This window comes from Mobula birostris, chromosome 3, assembly GCF_030028105.1.
Source record: "Mobula birostris isolate sMobBir1 chromosome 3, sMobBir1.hap1, whole genome shotgun sequence".
NCBI classification, from domain to species: Eukaryota; Metazoa; Chordata; class Chondrichthyes; order Myliobatiformes; family Myliobatidae; genus Mobula; species Mobula birostris.
Window position 1 is genome coordinate 6012796 of NC_092372.1, and position 20215 is coordinate 6033010.

General features: G+C 43.5%; 1 protein-coding gene across 4 annotated transcripts in view; it reads left to right on the plus strand.

Moving 5' to 3' along the window:
* Positions 1-20215, plus strand: part of ctif (CBP80/20-dependent translation initiation factor) — a 216768-nt gene that overhangs the window by 57107 nt on the left and 139446 nt on the right. For 3 of the 4 annotated variants that reach the window (XM_072252173.1, XM_072252175.1, XM_072252176.1), the window contains exons 2-3: positions 9584-9759; positions 19387-19583. In XM_072252173.1, the coding sequence (XP_072108274.1) occupies positions 19407-19583 (177 nt within the window). In that variant the 5' untranslated portion in view covers positions 9584-9759; positions 19387-19406. The remainder of the gene's footprint in view (positions 1-9583; positions 9760-19386; positions 19584-20215) is intronic. The other variant, XM_072252174.1, reaches the window with a different exon arrangement.

A 20215-nucleotide genomic window follows, 5' to 3' on the forward strand; every position in this document is an offset into this window, starting at 1 on the left:
TCATGTATGTGAAGGATGTAAGAAATAAAGTCGATTCAATTTAATCCACACTGTACCTCAATAAATAACTTCACTCGCCCCATCACTGAACTGTTCCCACAACCTATGGACTCACTTTCAAGGACTTTCATCTCATGTTCTAGATATTTATTGCTTGTTTGTTTGTTTGTTTATTTATTTATTTATTCATTCATCCTTTTTTTTGTTTCATTGCTAGAGGGATTGAATTTAAGAGCAGGGAGGTTATGCTGCAACTGTACAGGGTACTGGTGAGACCGCACCTGGAGTACTGTGTGCAGTTCTAGTCTCCTGACTTGAGGAAGGAGATACTGGCTTTGGAGGCAGTGCAGGGGAGATTCACCAGGTTAATTCCAGAGATGAAGGGGTTAGACTGTGAGGGGAGATTGAGTTGCCTGGGACTGTTCTTGCCGGAATTCAGAAGAATGAGCAGAGATCTTACAGAAACATGTAAAATTCTGAAAGGGATAGATAATGTAGAGGCAGGGAAGTTGTTTCCACTGGTAGGTGAGACTAGAATAGGAACATAGTCTCAAGATTCAGGGGAGTAGATTTACGATGGAGATGATGATGAATTGCTTTTCCCAGAGGTTGTTGAATCTGTGGAATTCTCTGCTCAATGAAGCAGTGGAGGCTACCTCAGTAAATATATTTAAGACAGGGTCGGATAGATTTTTGCATAGTAGGGGAATTAAGGGTTGTGGGGAAAAGGCAGGTGGGTGGAGATGAGTCCATGGCCAGATCAGCCATGATCTAATTGAATGGCGGAGCAGGCTCAACCGGCCAGATGGCCGACTCCTGCTCCTATTTCTTATGTTCTTGTTTGCACAGCTTGTTGTTTTTTGCATTTGCTCTGAATGCCCACAAGAAAATGAATTGTGGGGTTGTTTTCTGTGACAATTATGTACCTTAATAATACATTTACTGTGAACTTTGAATCGTGTGTATGCTCCTGGACTGATGTAGAGGAGGTTGACTGGCAATGCTGAGCTGTTTGACTTGGGCTGTTTAAAGTTGGTGTTCTCAAGGAGCAGAAGTGGTTGAAGGGAGTTTTGTGGGATGTAACCACCGACAGGAGCAGCTTTTCTCTGTGGACTGTATTAAATCCTATTAGCTGATACCTCTACAGTACGGGGAACGCGTTGAAGGCTTTTTGCTTCTTGAAGTAAACTTATTATGTGTTGGATACTGATGTTTTTGATCCAGGGTTCTTCAGAAGTCAAGAATGAGGCATAAAACTTCTTGCTTACGACCACTTATTAAACTCTTAGAGAACAGAGCGAGTGGGAAAGGAGAATGGCAAGAACAGAGCCTAGTAGCGAGGTGAAGGGCGGAACGATGTGGTCTGGCCTTATACCAATTTGCCAGAGACCGGTAAATTCCATTCAAATTCTTGTGCTTGAATCAACCAATGAATAGCCCCCAGTCAAGTAATGTGTTATGCAGGAAGCTTCCAGAAAGATACAGAGGAACCGTAAGAAAATTAAAGTCCAAGGAAGATAACGGTTGTACAGTCTGATCCAACTTGTCTTGAATGACGATGGCGGTGATAAAGACTACCAGTAATTAAAGAAGGTCTGATGGGTTTTATCGACAGGAATAAACTGCAGGATTACAGGGATGGAACAGTTTACCAGGATGCTACTGTGAATTAATGGCTTCAAAGGACCACGGCATGTCTTTATGGCTAATGTTTTTGTTTGTTTAGGCTCATTTGCCTTTGATGTTGTAGCACATTAAAGTACTTGTTAGTTATTGCTCCTTTTAGATGACTTGGAACAGGTTATTATGTTAAACCCACTATTTATAAATACAGTCATTGTTTTGATAGCTGACCTTGATTGGTTCCACTGGGCACCATGGTAGCATAATGGTTAACGTGACACGATTACGGCTCGAGGTGTTGCAGAGTTCAGAGTTCAATTCCGGCATCCTTGTAAGGAGTCTCCATGTGGAATGTGTGGATTTTCCCCGGGTGCTCTGGTTTCCTCCAGCAGTCAAAAGATGAACCAGGTGGATTAATTGGTCATTGTAAATTGTCCTGTGATCGGGTTAGGGTTAATCAGGATTGTTGGAGGTTGCTGGGGAGTGTGGCTCAAAGGGCTGGAATGGCCCATTCCACACTGTATCTCTAAATAAGAACAGTTTTCACTGACTACACATCCATTGCCATTTCCATCCAGAGAAAGCTTTAAAATAAGGATGTTGTGAACTTGGTCTGTAAGTTTGTTTTTGCTTGATTGCAGCTTCAGCGAAATTTGTGATGACATTTAGGGCAATTGCTTGACTCCATAGTTGGTTTGCATTCTGTATCTCAGACCTTCTGAGTACCAGCAGGTTTTCTCTGTCTTCTACACTAGAGTCTGCAGATGTTTGAGATCCAGACCAACACACACAAAATGCTGGAGGAACTCAGCAGGTCAGGCAGCATTTATGGAAACGAATAAACAGTCAATGTTTTGGGCCGAGTGCCTTCATCAGGACTCGGGTTATCATCACAGCTCATGACACTTCCTCCCTCATGCCTCTCTCTCCCTGTCTGTCACATATGTATTTACAGAGGTGAAAATATTGCACATAATTTTCTTGAGCCTGATGTGCCACTGATGTTGTGATTGCCGGTGCTTTGTGTGAAAATTATCGTTCCACTACAAGGCTGAAGCTGAAGAAATTTCAGTAACTCCCAGTGCATTTTCCTCAAGCGTCTATTGTTCCGGATTTCACTCCCAAGCATTGCGCCCTGCATTTCAGCAGAAAGAAAGAACAATTATGACACTTGTACAGAAAAAAGAAAAAAACTGATGCAGTTTGTCACCTCACCTCATCATGAGTTTTCTTCTTGCCCCATCGCCCCGACTGGGGCAAAGGCCGACAGCAGCAGCTCACCAGGGCCCTTTGTCCTGGGCCAGTCTTTCACGTAGCCCCATCTTTGAAGATCCTTCCTCTCCATGGGATGAGGTCTCTGAAGCTTCTGTTGGTGTTTCTGTAGCTCTGGGTTTTTATGGAATGGTGTTGCTGACCCCATGCGCAACCTTCTCCTTTCACAGCTGGGCTTGGGACTGTCCATGGTGGAGATTAGTCCAGCTGAGTTTGGGATTGTCCATGGTGGAGATTAGTCCAGCCGAGTTTGGGATTGTCCATGGTGGAGATTAATCCAGCTGAGTTTGGGATTGTCCATGGTGGAGATTAGTCCAGCCGAGTTTGGGACTGTCCGTGCTGGAGATTAGTCAGGAGTGCAGGTAGAATAAACCTGTGACGAAGGATTTAAAATGAAGCTCCAAGCTCAAGGACACTACAAGTATTTAAAGTAAATTTAATATCAAAGTAGTTATATGTCAGCATATACTGTGAGATTTATTTTCTTGCTGGCACTTACAGGAAAATATAGTACAATAGAATTTATAAAAACTATGCATAAAGATGGACAAACAATGTGCAAAAGAAGACATTGAACAAATAATATAAAAAGTAAATAAGGGATCTAAAACTTGGTACTATTGTTTGAAAGTGACTACGTAAGTTGTAGTGTCACTTCAGCGTTGAGGTGAGTGAAGTCACCTACACTGGTTCAGGTGCCTTTTCCAAAGGCCTCTCATTTTAACATGTTAAATTTGAAAATTGCTAGTATTGCAATTTAATCTATATGAGTAGTTTTGGGCCCCTTTTCTACGAAAGGATGTGCTGGCATCGGAGAGGATCCAGAAGAGATTTATAAGGATGATCCCAGGAATTAAAGGGTTAACTTATGAGGAGTGTTTGATGGCTCTGAGCCTGTACTCACTGGAGTTTAGAAGAATGAAGGGGAAGCTCATTGAAACCTGTCAAATATTGAAAGACCTAGATAGAGTGGATATAGGGAGAATGTTTCCTATCGTGGGGGTGTCTAAGACCAAACGGCACGGCCTCAGAATAGAGGGATGTCTATTTAGAACAGAGATGAGGAAATTTCTATCTAGAGGGTCATGAATCTGTAGAATTCATTCCCACAGGTGGCTGTGGAGGCCAAGTCATTGGGTATATTTAAAGCAGAGGTTGATAGGTTCTTGATTAGTCAGGGCATCAAAGATTTCAGGGAGAAGGCAGGAGAATAGGTTTGAGAGGGATAATAAATTGAAAAATTGAAATATCTTTATTATCATTGCATAGTACAATTTGTCATGCACCAATACAGTGAAAATGAGTTTGCAACACTCATACTCAATGCTATAAAACAACAAATAAAATAAATAAACAATAAATAAAATCAAGTAACCAGCCAGTACAAGCAACGTCCAGCAGTACAAAAGCACAACTCAGATGCACGGCAGCGGTAAAACCAGTATTAAAGTAGCAATATAACAAATTTATGGATGATGCTTGAGCGATTGGTTCAGAGTACTGTAATTATAGCTCTGGGGAAAAAGCTATTTTTCAGTCTGGAAGTGCGGGCATAGAAAATCTTATAATGTCTGCCAGATGGAAGAAGTTCAAATAGATGATTGCATGGGTGTGTATTGTCCTTACAGATGCTTGTAGCTTTCCTCAGGCAGCGAGAGCTGTAAGTGTCCTCCAGGGCTGGGAGCTGTGTCCCCTTGATCTTCTGTGCGCTAGAGACGACCCGCTGAAGTGCTTTCCTATCAGCTGCTGTACAACTGAGATACCACACAGAGATGCAGTATGTTAAGATGCTCTCTATGGTGCAGCGGTGAAAGATCACCAGCATCTGTTCAGGTAGACCAGCTTTCTTCAGCGTCCTGAGGAAACACAAGCGTTGCTGTGCTTTCTTAACTATTGTAGTGGTGTTAGTGGACCATGTAAGGCCTTCTGAGATGTGTATTCCCAGAAACCTGAAACTGGACACTCTCTCCACTATGTCTCTGTTAATGTAGACTGGAGCGTACTCGTCATCCCGTGACTTTCCAAAGTTGATAATTAGCAACTTAGTCTTTGCTGTATTAAGAGGCAGGTTGTTCTCTGAGCACCAGCTCACTAAGTTCGGTATCTCCGCTCTGTACGCTGATTCGTCTCTGCTGGAGATCAACCCAATCACTGTTGTGTCGTCTGCGAATTTGACGATGGTATTGGTGTTAAATGCAGGTACACAGTCATAAATGAAGAAGGAGTAGAGTATGGGACTCAATACACAACCCTGTGGTGTACCAGTGTTCAGGATAGTAGTGAAGGACAAGTGAGGGCCCAGTCTCTCTGCCTGTGAATGCTCTGACAAGAAATTCAGGACCCAGTTGCAGAGTGATGAGCTGAGGCCTAGCTGGTGGAGTTTGGAGATGAGCTTGCTGGTATGATGGAATGGTGGAGGCAACTTGAGGGCTGAATGGCCTCATTCTGCTCCTATGTCTCATGGTCTTGTGTGACCTAGTAAGGTGGATGTGACAATTAAATAATTAGTGAGGGTTTTGTCAGCGATGCAGTGATCGACATCAGATTGAATCAGTAAGGATAATCAGACATTCCAGAACAAAGCAAATAATTTTCACATAAAATTTGGTGCAAATCCTTTTAGTACTCTGAAATCGCAGTGGTTAGCATGACACGATTAGAGCTTGGGGCATTCTGGAGTTCCGAGCTCAATTCCGGCATCATTTGTAAAGAGTTTGTATGTTCTTCCCATGAATGTGGGGGTTTCCTCCCACAGTCCAAAGACGTCCGGGTGAGTAGGTAAATAGCCCTGTGATTAGGCTGGGGTTAAATCGATGTGTTGCTGGGTTGGAGGGCCTGATCCATGCTCTATCTCTCAATAAATAAAACTCGGAATGTCAAATTCCAGATCAACCCAAGACATTTTCTTGGATTCTTTGTCGTCAGCATCAGGGAATCCCTTTGTCCACCATGCTATCTGGGGAGCTGCTTATTAGAGGGCTGGTTATATTTACAAACTCTGTTAAATTTTCAGTTTCTGCAATAGGGATTCAAATGTTTCTCTTTCTGGAAAATTAACATTTCAATAAGTAACATGAGATTCTGCAGATTCTGGAAATCTGGAGTAACACACATATAATGCTGAAGGAGCTCAAGACTGTCCATGGACGCTGCCTGACCTGCGGAGTTCCTCCAGCATTTTGTGTGTGTTACTTTTGCAAGATCAATACGTATTGAAATAGTAAGTTTCTAAGTTTCAGATTTAAATCTTTAAGTTAGCTTTTTAATTAATTGCACTATTTCTCCCTGTTTCTGTTTGGCCAACTGCAGTTCTCAGCTGGTAGAGACCTGTAGTTGGAGTGGTTGGGAAAATATTCTGGAAAGCCAACATGGCAGGAGCTACGGTTCGGTGAGGATTAGTGGTGTTTATCATGTGATACTCTACCGCTGCCCTTGCGTGCAAAGTGATGTATGTGCTAATTGATTTTGTCGTCAGCTCACCGTCCCTTGAATAGCTGTAACTGGTGGGATTAGCTGGAGCTTTGTGAGCACAAGGAGCCGGCTTCAGTGCAGAAACGGAAACAAAAGCTTCTCTTTCCAGAAGGGCCTCTCCTTTTGTTTAAAGGTGCTGCATGTTTGCCAAGATCATTTCACAAAGAACTCTCAGCCCAACTAGTGTGTTAAATCTTCCTCAAGCTGTTTCTTAAAGTGGGTGATCCTGATGTTGAAAAGGGCACATTACATTGAAAATTGATGTCAGTGATAGATAATCCTTTGCTTTATATCTTCAGTGAAATTTGGAGGGTGAAAGGTGAAGGAACACCACCTTATTCCATCTAGGTAGCCTCCAACCTGATGCCTCCTCCTTAATTTCTCTTACTGGTAATTTTTAATTTTTTTTCTTTTTCCCTTCATCCTTCCCTTTTCTTCTATTTCCCACTTTGGCCTCTTTATCTCTTCTCACCTATCACACCGCCTTGGTACCCCTTCTTCTTCCTTTTCTCCCATGGTCCATTCTCCTGTCCTATCACATTCCTTCTCCAGCCCTTTACCTGGCTTCACATTCTAACTTGTTCTCTTCCCCTCCCACCACCTCTTTTATTCTGGCAACTTCCCCCTTCCTTTCCAGTCCTGATGAAGGGTCTCGGTTTGAAACATCGACTGTCGATGCTGCCTGACCTGCCGAGTTCCTCCAGCATTTCGTGTGTGTTTCCCCCCTGTACTTTCCCTGGAATCTACCGTTTGTCCACACACAATTCACGGTGGCCGGTTGGCCTACCCTGTCACAGAGAACCTGGAGACTCACTGTCAAGGACAATACAACTCGTATTCTCTACTATTAACACAAGAGATGCTGCAGATGTTGGAAATCCAGAGAAACACACACACAAAATGCTGGAGGAACTCAGCAGGTCAGGCAGCATCTGTGGAGAGAAATAAAGAGCCAACACTTTGGGCAGAGACCCTTCATCAGTATCATTTATTTTTCTTATTTGCTTGATTTGTTATCTTTTGCACATTGGTTGTTTGTCAGTCTTTGTGTATAGTGACAGCAATACAGTGCAATACATAAAAGTACTATAAATTGCAATAAGAAATATATATTAAATAAGCAGAGCGAAAGTAGTGGTGTTCATGGGTTCAGTGTCCATTCAGAAATCTGATGGCAGAGGGGAAGAAGCTGTTCCTGAAATATTGAGTGTGTGCCTTCAGGCTCCCGTGCCTCCTCCCTGATTGTAGCAATGAGAAGAGGGCATGTCCTTGGGTGATGGGATCCTTGATGATGGATGCCACCTTTTGAAGGTGTCCTCGATACTGTGAAGGCTGGTGCCCATGATGGAGCTGACTGAGTTCGCAACATTCGGTAGCTTTTTTCCCGATCCTGTGGAGTGGCCCCTTCGTACCAGACGGTGATGTAATTGGTTTGAATGCTCTCCACAGTATTTGTTGTGGTTTATTTATTGTTGCTTATAGTGATTTTTAAGTCTCACACTGTACTGTGGCTATGAAACAACAAATTTCACGACATACACCAGTGACAATAAACATGATTGTGAACTCAGCAGGGCAAGTAGCATCTGTGGCAGGAAAAGAATTGTCAAAGCTTAGGGTTGAAACCCAGTGTCAGGACTCCCTATTGGTTATGGTGCAGGCATCTTCAATAACACTGCTGGCAAGCTCTCTACCAAGTATCGTGTGACAGAAATGGATTCGGATCAGTTCAAAATCATCTTTGTGTTAATGAAGAGGATCAGTTTGACAGAGCTCATTCCAAAAACAAACTGGTAATCTAGTTTGTCCTCATTAATAAATCAATCTGAACAAGTACTAATCCACCAAACACGCCCAGGTGAAATGGTGCTTGCCTGCATTTGCATTTTCTCCAGTCTGTTAGAGTTGGTTTAAGTTCCGTAGAATTTGCTAAAAAGTGTAAATTCATTCTCTTGACCTTCCTCATAATTCATCTATCTTGGTTCATCAGTGCAGATTTGATTTATTTACTCTGGCCCATTAGGATATTTGTAGATTCTGACCTGGGTGATGGTTTATACTCAAAGTGTGTTCTGCTGGCTGTCTGCTATGTTGATCTGCTGATGTAATAGTCAATTACTAAGTCTCTTTAAAGGTTTGAATTTGGCTATAGTTTACACTAGACAGTACTTTCCATGGAAAGGTTTCAGACTCAGATTAATTATGATTGACTGAAATGATGTGAAGTGTGTTGCTCTGCAGCAGCAGTGCAGTGCAAAAACAAAGACTAACAAGTAGTGTTCATGAGCCATTCAGAAATTAGATGGTAGAGGGGATGTAGCTGTTACTAAATCACTGAGGGTGGATCTTCAGGCTTCTGTACCTCCTCCCTGACGCTAGTACTGAGAAGAGGGTTGGGGAAGGTCCTTCACAATGAATATCATCTTCTTGTGGTTACATCCTCCTTGAAGATGCACAAGGGTGCAAGGGCCTGCAGAGAGTTGTCCATGATGGAACTGACTGAGTCTATACTCTCCTGCCGCTTCTTTCAATCCTGTGCTTTGAGGGCTCAGTACTAGGCTATGATGCAACCATTCAGAACGCTGTCCTCTGCACATCGGTGGAAATTGGCAAGCGCCTTTGGCGTGCAGAATCTCTTCAAACTTCCATTGAAGTACAGCTGCTAAGTGTGCATTCTTCGTGATTGCATCAATATGCTGGGCCCAGAGTAGATCTTCAGAGATGTTGATACCCAGGAGCTTGAAACTGTTCACTGTTTCCGCTACTGACCCATGTTGGGGACTGGTGTGTGTTCTCCCCACTTTCCCCTTCCTACAGTCCACAATCAGTTCCTTGGTCTTGCTGACGTAGAGTGTAAGGTTGTTGTTGCGACACCACTCAACCAGCAGATCTGACTCCCTCCTGAATGACTCCTCGTCACCATCCGTCAATAGGAGTAAAGTTCATTGGCAAATTTCTAGATGGCATTTGAGCTGTGCTTAGCGACACTCTCATGAGTGTAGACAGAGTGAGCTAAGCACACATCCCTGTGCTGATTGTCAGCGAGGAGATGTTGTAACTGACGTCTCCTAGTACGGAAGTCGAGGATTCAGTGGCAGAGGGTGGTACAGAGGTCTGGGTTTTGAAGCTTGGTGATTAATATTGAGGGAATGATGACGTTGAACGCTGAGCTGTAAGTGATAAACAGCAGCCTGACGTGTGTTTTGTTGTTGCCTAGGTTCTCCAAAGCAGAGTGAAGAGCCAGTGACATTGCATCTGCTGTGGACCTGCTTGGTGAATTGCAGTGGATCCAGGTCTTCCTCAGGCAGGAGTTAATTCTAACCATAACCAACCTAGTGAGGACTACTGCTCCATTTTCTTTGAGACTAGTCACCCTGCTCTTCTTTAGCACAGGTACTTTCGCTGCCATTTTGAAAAAGGTGGGAACCTCAGTCTGCAGGAGTGAGGGATTGAATATGCCAGTCAATTGGTTGGCATGTTTTTTCAGTGCTCTACCAAAAATACACCACTGTGGCCTAACACCGTGCACACATTCACCCTCATAAAGGATGTTCTGACGTTGGCCTCCAAGGTGGAGCTCACAGGGTCACCAGAGACTGTGGGAATTCACACAGGCGTAGTGTTATTCTCCCTTTCAGAACTGCTTAAAGAGATTGGAGCTCGTCAAGGAGTGAGGCATCGCTGTCACTTGTGCTGTTAGGCTTTGCCTTGGTGGGAAGTAATGGCGTGTAAACTCTGTCGTGTACCTGTGCCTCTAATTTCACATGGAATTGCCTTGTCCCTCTCTCGATGGCCTTCCATAAGTTGTACCTGGAATTCTTGTAGGATTCTAGGCTGCTGGTCTTGAATGCCAGAGATCTGGCCCTCAGCAGGGTACGCATCTCCTGGTTCATGCAGTGTGTTTGTCAAAATCTGCTGAGTTTTCTGGTCACACCTTCGTGTTAATAGGCCATTTATTCTTTACTTTTTCCATCATAGGTAGAGGGGACAGAGAGTGTCTGTTTCCCAGGATTGAAATGTCTAACACCAGAGGGCATGCATTGAAGGTGAGAGGGGGTAGGTTCAAGGGGGATGTGAGGTGTAAGTTTATTTCGTGAGTGGTGGATGCCAGGAATGCACTGCCTGGGATGGTGGTTGAGGCAAATACATCAGAGGCTCCTAAAAGATGTTTGGATGGGCACATGGATATGAGGAGGATGGAGGGATATGGACATGATGTAGGTAGGTGGGAATTTTTGATTTGCTTTTTATCTGGTTTGGCACAACACTGTGGACCGAATGGCCTGTTCCTGTACTGTACTCTTCTATATTCTATATATATAAATTCAAATTCTCAAGTAAGTATTCTCAGTTTTATTTATTCAAAAAGCACTGCTTCACAAAGGCAGCATCCATCATTTAGGACCCCCCCCACCACCCAGGACATGCCCTCTTCTCATTGCTACCATCAGGGAGGAGGTACAGGAGCCTGAAGACACACACTCACTGATTCAGGAACAGCATCTTCCTCTCTACTATCCAATTTTGAATGGATATTGAACCCATGGACACTAACTGGCAGCTTGTTCCACACTCTCACCACCCTCTGAGTGAAGAAGACCCCCCCCAGGTTCACTTTAAATTCAATTCAAGTTAAATTGTCATTCGACCATACATGAATACAGCCAAAAAAAGACATTGTTACTCTGGGGTCAAGATGCAAAGCACGGTACCTTTCACCTTTCACCTGTAACCCCTGACTTCTAGTTCTAGTGCCACCCAACCTCAGTGGAAAAAGCCTGCTTGTATTTCCCCTATCTATACCCCTGATAATTTTGTATATCTCTATCAAATCTCTCCTCATTCTCCAACGCTCCAGGGAATTAAGTCCTAACCTATTCAATCTTTCCCTGTAACTCAGGTCATTAGGTGCTAGCAACATCCTTGTAAATTTTCTCTGCACTCTTTCAATCTTATTGACATCTTTCCTGTAGGTAGGTGACTGGAACTGCACGTCTTGTACAACTTCAACAAAGCATCCCAACTCCTGTATCCTTTACATACAGAATGTAAACAACAGCATTCTTCTACCTGTGTCCGTGACACATTAAAGATTAATGCACATAGACCTGTAATCACACATGATGTTCAGAAGTTTAGATACCGCACCGGTATTCAGTGACCTCGGGGACTTTTAATTTGGAGACGAGGGTTTAAATTCCACTGTGGCAGATGGGCAACTTAAATTCTAATAATTGTGTACCCAGCCTAGTTCATAGCAGTATGATTGAGTCTTAAATTTCCTCTGAAATAACAATTTGCACTTCAGGAGCAGATGGGAATGAAAAAGTTTCCTGGGGCTTTCACTGTTTAGAGGCCATTTCTGTTTGGAGGGATATTGAGGGTTGATTAAAGTGGGGGGAAAAGGAAGCACAGAGTCATACAGCTTGAAAATAAACCTTTCGGCACAACTGGTGCATGCCGACCAAGATTCCCATCTCAGCCAGTGTTTGGCCCAGATCCTTGCAAACCTTTCCTATCCATGCACCTGTCCAAGTACCTCCTCAACCATGTTACTGTACCTGATTCAAACACCACCTCTGGCAGCTCGTTCCATATAAAGGTAAATCGAAAGGCATTTTGTAAAGTATTTTAAGGTCAGGGAAGGAGTGGAACCCATTAGGGACAACGGGAAATCTATGTGTGGAGCTAGAAGATGCGACTAAAGTCCCGGTGAATCCTTTGCAATCTATAAGTGAAACAGATTTTATAGTTGGAGAACACAGCAAAGGAGGAGGTGAAATTATAGCACAACTTTCATTAAAAAGCAGGAGGTAATCACTTCTCTCAATGGGCTTGAAGGTGGATAGATCCTCGGGGCCAGGTAAGATTTGTCCCAGTCTGGTACAGGAGGCAGGGGAAGAGATTGTTGTGGTTCTGGCTGAGATTTTGAAATCTTTGCTGGCCATGGGAGGTGTTAACTAACTGGAGGATAGCAGATGTCCCTCTTCTTGAGAAAGGTAGCTGAGAAAAGTAGAGGGACAGGAATAATGACCACTGGGAAAGGTGGGGAGTACTCAGAGAGCCAGAATGGCTTTGTCAGAGATGGACCTTGTCTGAACAATGTGAGTGAATTTTTTGAAGAGGTAGCAAAGTGTATCGATGACGTTGGCACTTCATCGCCTTATCAATGCCTCTTATTTGCCAAGGCCCCACTTTGATTCCGGAGTACAGTTTTGTTGTAGAAAAGAACTGGTTAAACTAGAAAAAGTGCAGTGAAGATATACAAAGATGTTAGACCATAAGACATGGGAGTAGAATTAGGCCATTTGGCCCATCGGACCTGCTCCACTGTTTCATCACAGCTGATCGATTTTTGTTCCCATTCAGCGCCTTTGATGATGAGGCCAATCAAGAACCTATCAAGCACTGCTTTAAATACACCCAATGACCTGGCCTCCACAGCTGCCTGTGGTAACAAGTTCACCACCCTCTAGCGAAAGGCATTTCTCTGCGTCTCTGTTTTAAATGGACACCCCTTTACACTGAGGCTGTGCCCTTTTGTCCTAGACTCGCCCGTCATGAGAAATATCCTTTCCACATCTACTCTGTCTAGGCCTTTCAACATTTGAAAGGTTTCAGTGAGATCTCCCCTCATCCTTCTAAATTCCAGCAAGCACAGGCCCAGAGCCATCAAACGTTCATCATATGATAACCCTTTCATTCCTGGAATCATCCTTGTGAACCACCTCTGAACTCTTTCCAATACCAGCTCACCTTTTAGATGAGGAGCCCAAAACTCAATACTCAAGTGAGGCCTCACCATTGCCTTATAAAGCCTCAGCATCACATCCCTGCTCTTGTATTCTAGACCTCTTGAAATGAATACTGACATTGCATTTGCCTTCCTCACCACCGACCCAACCTGCAAGTCAACCTCTAGGATGTTCTGCACAAGAACTCCCAAATCACTTTGCATCTTAGATTTTTAGATTTTCTTCCTGTTTAAAAAATAGTCTGCACATTTATTTCTTCCGCCAAAGTGCATTTTCCAGCATTGTATTTCATTTGCCACTTTCTTGCCCATTCTCCTAATCTTTAAGTCCTTCTTCAGCCTTCTTGTTTCCTCAACACTACCTGCCCCTCCACCAATCTTTCGTATCATCTGCAAATTTGGCAACAAAGCGATCTATTCCATCATCTAAATCATTGATATACCCCATTAAAAGAAATGGCCCCAACACCGACCCCTGTGGAACACCGCTAGTCATTGGCAGCCAACTAGACAAGGATCCTTTTATTCGCACATGCTGCCTCCTACCAATCAGCCAACACTTGAACCATGCTAGTAACTTTCCTGTAATACTGTAGGCTCTGAACCTGGTAAGCAGCCTTATGTGTGGCACATTGTCAAAGGCCTTCTTAAAGTCCAAATATACAACATCCACTACATCCCCTTTAACTATCCTACTTGAAATCTCAAAAAATTCCAACAGGTTCATCAGGCAAGATTTTCCCTTAAGGAAACCATGCCGACTTTGTCCTATCTTGTGTCACCAAGTACTCCATAACCACATCCTTAACAATTGACACTAACATCTTTCCCAACCACTGAGGTCAGGCTAACTGGTCTATAATTTCCTTTCTACTGCCTTCCTCCTTTCTTAAAGAGTGGAGCGATATTTGCAATTTTCCAATCCTGCAGAACCATGCCAGAGTCCAATGATTCTTGAAAAATCATTATTAATGTCTCCGCAATCTCTAATGCTACCTCTTTCAGAACCCTGGGGTGCAGTTCATCTTTCCGGGTGACTTACGTACCTTCAAGTCTTTCATTTTTTTGAACACCTTCTCCCTTGTAATAGTAACTGCACTCATTTCTCTTCCCTCACACCCTTCAACACCTGGTACACTACTAGTGTCTTTCACAGTGAAGACCCATGCAAAATACTCATTTAGTTCATCAGCCATCTCCTTGTCCCCCGTTATTATTTCTCCTGTCTCATTTTCTCGCGGTCATATCTCCACTCTCATCTCTCTTTTATTTTTTACATACTCAAAAAAGCTTTTTCTATCCACCTTTATATTGTTAGCTAGCTTGCTTTCATCTTTTCCCTTCTAATGATTTTTTTAGTTCTTTCTGTAGGTTTTTAAAAGCATCCCAATCTTCTGTCTTCCCGCTAATATTTGCTTTGTTGTTTGCCCTCTCTTTCGCTTTTACATTGGATTTGACGTCCCTTGTCAGCCACAGTTGCCAGGACTAGAGGGTGTGAGTTATAGAGAGAGGTTTTCAGGCTTGGACTTTTATTCCTTGGAATGTAGGAGAAAGAAATGTTTAAAATTTATGAGAGGCATCGATATAATGAATGGCAACAGCCTTTTCCTCAGGGTAGGGGAGTCTAAAACTGGGGGTTTAGGATTACAGTGAGAAGGGAAAGATTTATAGCAGACCTGAGGATGAGGGCAACTTCTTCACATAGAAGTTGTGAGTATGTGGAACAAGTTACCAGAAGAAGTGGTGAGGCAGGTACATGGAGGGGTGGGCCTTGGAGAGATGTGTGCTGATCACTGGAAATTGGGACTAGCTGGGTGGGCACCATGCCTGGTGTGTACTGCTTGGGTGAAAGGTTGCTGTATGACTTTGTAGTTTACATAGACCAGAGTAAGGCCTTGGATGTAGTCCCAAATGGAGGATTGGTTCAAAAGGTTAGGGCCCATGAGGTCCAGGACAAGTTGTGCTTCATAACAACCCTTGCAGTTTCTAATCAACATGAATTATATCAGATTTATTATCACTGGCTGACACATGCCGTGAAATTAGTGTTTTGCAGCAGCAGTACAGTGCAAGGTGCTATTGCTATAAATTATAATAAATTAATAATAGTGCAAAAGACGAATAACAATGTAGTGATCATGGGTTCGTTCTGTAGATTGTTCAGAAATCTGATGGCGGAGGTGAAGAAGCTGTTCCTGAAACAGTGAGTGTGGGTCTTCAGGCTCCTGTACCACCTCGTCAATGAGAAGAGGGCATGTCCTGGGTGATGGGGGTCCTTAATGATGGATGCTGCCTTCCTGAAGCTCCGCCTCTTGATTATTTTCTTTATGGTTGGAGGGACATGATTAGCAGGTTGACAGATACCTGGAAGTTGGGTGATATTGTTGACAGTGTGGAGAGTAGTCTCGACCTCCAGTACTATCTTGGAGTGTTGGTAAAATGGGCTGAGAAATTGGCAGATGGAATTTAACCAAAATAAATGTGAAATGATTCACTTTAGGAAATAGGTTCCCAACCTTCTCTATGTCATGGACCAATACCATTAAGCAAGGGGTCTGTGGACCCCAGGGTAGGCACCCTTGTTTTAGAAAAACCAGTGAGGCTGAATGGTGGGTTGCAAGGGAATATTGAAGAACTGGAGGACTTAGCAGTGCAAATTGAAGGATTCTTGAAGGTGAGAATGTTGGTAGCCAACTTGGCTAAGGAGGCACCTGGAATACTGAACTTCATTATTTGGGGCGCTGAGTACAAGAGCTGGGAGGTTATGATCTGACATCTGGAGTATTACACACAGTTCTGGTTGCCGCATTATAGGAATCTGATGGCGGACAGGTTGAAGCAGTTTTTAAAACATTGAGTCTATGTTTTCAGGCTCTCATGTACCTCCTCCCTGATGGTAGTGATGAGAAGAGGATATGTCATGCATGGTGAGGGTCCTTCATGATGGAAATGCATTTGAAGATGTTCCCAATAGTGGGATGGAGCTGTCTGAGTGTTCCTTCGTGACAGACAATGGTGCAGCCAGTCAGAATTCTCTCCACTGTACATCTGCAGAAACTTGCTGGAGTATTTGATGTCAAACCAAATCTCCTCAATCTCCATCAGCAACATTTGCAAACTTAATAATCATACTGTATCCTAGTTGTTAGAAGTTTGGTGTCAGGGTGGGTGGGTCCCAGGAGAACAAGACCAATTCATTGTTGCAATGTCTATTCCTGAAAAAAGTTGGGTCCTGGTTTCCCGACATGTGATGTCGTCCCCATATTCCTGATGTGAAAATCCTGGAAGTGGCCATCTTCCTAGCACAGTCAATTAAAATTGATCAGATGTACAAAACCTACATGAGGCTGCTTTTTGGTGATTACAGCTCAGTGTTCAACGTCATTATAGCCTCCATACTAATCAAGAAGCTCCAAAACCTGGGCCTCTGCACCTCCCTCTACAACTGGATCCTCGTCTTCTTCACCGGGAGACCACAGTTAGTGCAGATCGGAAATACCATCTCCTCCTCACTAATGATCAGCACTGGCACACCTCAAGGATGCGTGCTTAGCCCACGAATCTGCTCTCTCTCTCCCTACACTCATGACTGTGGCTAGGCACAAATCAAATGTTATCTGTGAATTTGTCAATGATACAACTATTTTTGACAGAACCTCTTCCCGGGCCCAATATATTGATGCAACTACCAAGAAGACACAACCGTTTGAGGAGAATTGATATTGACACCAAAGTCTCTTGCAGATTTCTACAGATGTACAGGGGACAACAATCTAACTGGTTGCACCACTGTCTGGTATGGAAGGGCACAGGATCACAAAAGGCTGCGGAATGTTGTAAACCCAGGAAGTTTCATCATGGACCCTAACCTCCCCAGCATCGAGGGCACTATCACAAGGTGATGCCTCAAAAAGGCAGCAGCATCCGTCATTAGGACCCCCATCACCCAGGACCCACCCTCATCTGATTGCCTCCTTCAAGGAGGAGATACAGGAGCCTGAAGATGCACTCAATGTTTCATGAGCATCTTCTTCGCCTCCATCATCAGCCTTCTGAGTGGACAATGAACCCATGGACACTACCTCACTACTTGTTTGCACCCATTTTGCACTACATAATTGTTTAAATATATACTTATTGTAATTTATAGTTTCTTTTAGTATTGTGCATTACAATGTACTGCTGCTAGTAAACAACAAATTCCATGGCACATGCGAGTGATATTTAACCCTGATTCTGACAGTCAATAAAAATTTGATAGGAAGTTGCACAGTGTTGAAGATGGAGTTGCCAGTCCTGATGAAGGGTCTCAGCCTGAAACATTGACTGTTTATTCATTTCCATAGATGCTGCCTGACCTGCTGAGTTCCTCCAGCATTTTGTCTGTGTTGCTGAAGATTTCCAGCATCTGCAGAATCTCTTGGGTGCATGATTGACTTCAATGGCCATTTATGATGGAATGGCAGACTTGGGTTGATGGGCAGAATGGCCTATTGCTAACAAGAGAGAATCTGTAGATGTTCGAAATCCAAGCAACACACACAAAATGCTGAAGAGAAATAAACAGTCAACGTTTTGGGCTGAAACCCTGCTCCTATGGTGTTGTGGTCTTGTATTCCTGTATTATTGTGTATTTAATGTTGACATACTCCCCCTACTGTTCTGCATTTGGAATCGCACTATTAAGGGACCTAATTTACAGAATGTTTTGAGAGTAGAAATCTTTAGGCAGGACAATAAAATTTAATCCTGATGAACATGGGGTGATGCATTTAAGGGGTCTAATAAGGGCAGGACCTATAGCAGAAGTGGTAGAATGTTCGGGAATATTATGACTAAAAAGGGAAATGTGGTTACATTGAAGTTTATGTACTCAGATTTCAAAAGTGTGATTTGATGCCAGTACACTGTGCATTTAGTACTTGCCACAAAAGATGAACTGTTAACTATTTATATTTATTCGTTACTTGTTCAGGATGTTGGTTTTTATTGCCTCTCCCTCATTGCCCTTAAGACCATAAGACATAGGAGCAGTCTTAGGCCATTCAGCCCATTGAGTCTGCTCCATGATTACTCATCATGGCTGATTCATTCTCCCCCTCAACCCCATTCACCTGCTTTCTCCCCATTACTGCAGTTCATCTAAAAGCTGATCATATTGTGAGTCTGGGCTTGTGTGTACATCAGACAGGGTAATAGTCATAGTCATACTTTATTGATCCCGAGGGAAATTGGTTTTCGTTACAGTTGCACCATAAATAAATAGTAATAAAACCATAAATAATTAAGTAGTAATATGTAAATTATGCCAGGAAATAAGTCCAGGACCAGCCTATTGGCTCAGGGTGTCTGACCCTCCAAGGGAGGAGTTGTAAAGTTTGATGGCCACAGGCAGGAATGACTTCCTATGACAGTCTGTGTTGCATCTCGGTGGAATGAGTCTCCAGCTGAATGTACTCCTGTGCCCAACCAGTACATTATGTAGTGGATGGGAGACATTGTCCAGGATGGCATGCAACTTGGACAGCATCCTCTTTTCAGACGCCACTGTGAGAGAGTCCAGTTTCATCCCCACAACATCACTGGCCTTACGAATGAGTTTGTTGATTTTGTTGGTGTCTGCTACCCTCAGCCTGCTGCCCCAGCACACAACAGCAAATATGATAGCACTGGCCACCACAGCCTCGTAGAATCTGTAATGATGGCAGCATTGTTTTCTAGTGGGAAAATATGGGTCAAACCATGGGCTTTTGCAATAATTTGATGTTTCCAGAACTGAGTTTTATTTCCCCAGTTTTGGTTGGCAGGATATGTGAACATTACCACATACCCCTAATACAAACTCTTCTCCCTCCCGCCATCTGGCAAAAGGCACCGAAGCATTCGGGCTCTCATGACCAGACTATGTTCCAGTTTCTTCCCCCAAGCCATCAGACTCCTGAATACCCAGAGCCTGGCTTGACACCAACCTACTGCCCTCTACTGTGCCTACTGTCTTGTTTATTATTTATTATTATTTATTGTAGTGCCTGCACTGTTTTGTGCACTTTATGCAGTCCTGGATAGGTCTGTAGTCTAGTGTAGTTTTTGTGTTTTTTCTTACGTAGTTCAGTGTAGTTTTTGTATTGTTTCATGTAGCACCATGGTCCTGAAAAACGTTGTCTCATTTTTACTATGTTCTGTACCAGCATTTATGGTTGAAATGACAATAAAAAGTGACTTGACTTGACTTGATTATTTAAATGATCCATTTATTCTTTCCACAGATACGTAACAGTAGACGAGCATGGAGAATTCCTCAGTGGCCTCAGCTTCCTCGGAAGCTGGAAGTAACCGATCTCAGGAAATAGAGGAGCTGGAAAGGTTCATTGATAGCTACGTCCTCGAATACCAGGTTCAGGGGTTGCTCACAGACAGACCAGAAAATGATGTAGATGGTGAAAAGACACCACCAAACTCACAGGTACGTGATGGCTGCTCAGCTAGGTTACTGTGGTTCTGTTAGAGCAGGCCTGTTCCCTGTTTATTAATACTCTGGATAACTGGGGAGAAAAATGCCTTGTCATAGAGTGAGTGCTACAGAGCATAGAAATAGGCTCTTTAAACCAACTCATCAGTGGTGACCAAGATTTCTTCTTGAGCTGATCCGATTTGCTTGTCTTTGACCCATATCCCTCCAAACCTTTCTTATTCAGGTCCTGTACAAGTGCCTTTCAAGAGTTGTTATATTTCCTCCCCAACCTTCACTTTTCCTGTTCTGGCTCTCCTCTTACTCCTTCTCTTCTCATCACCTCTCCCTGATTCCCCTTCTCCTTCCCTTTCTCAGATAGTCCACCGTCAACCCCCATCAGATTCCTTCTTCTTCAGTCCTTTACCTCTTCCACCCATCCCCTCCCAGCGTCTTGCTTCTACCCCACCCAGCCGCCTTCCCCCTCACCTGGTTTCACCCAGCTTGTACTCCTTCTCTCCCCGCGCCCCCCACGTCCCTTCCAGTCCTGTGAAGGGTCTTGATCTGAAACATTGACTATGTATTCACCTCCATGGATGCTGCCTGACCTGCTGAGTTCCTCCAGCAATTTTGTATGTGTTGTCATT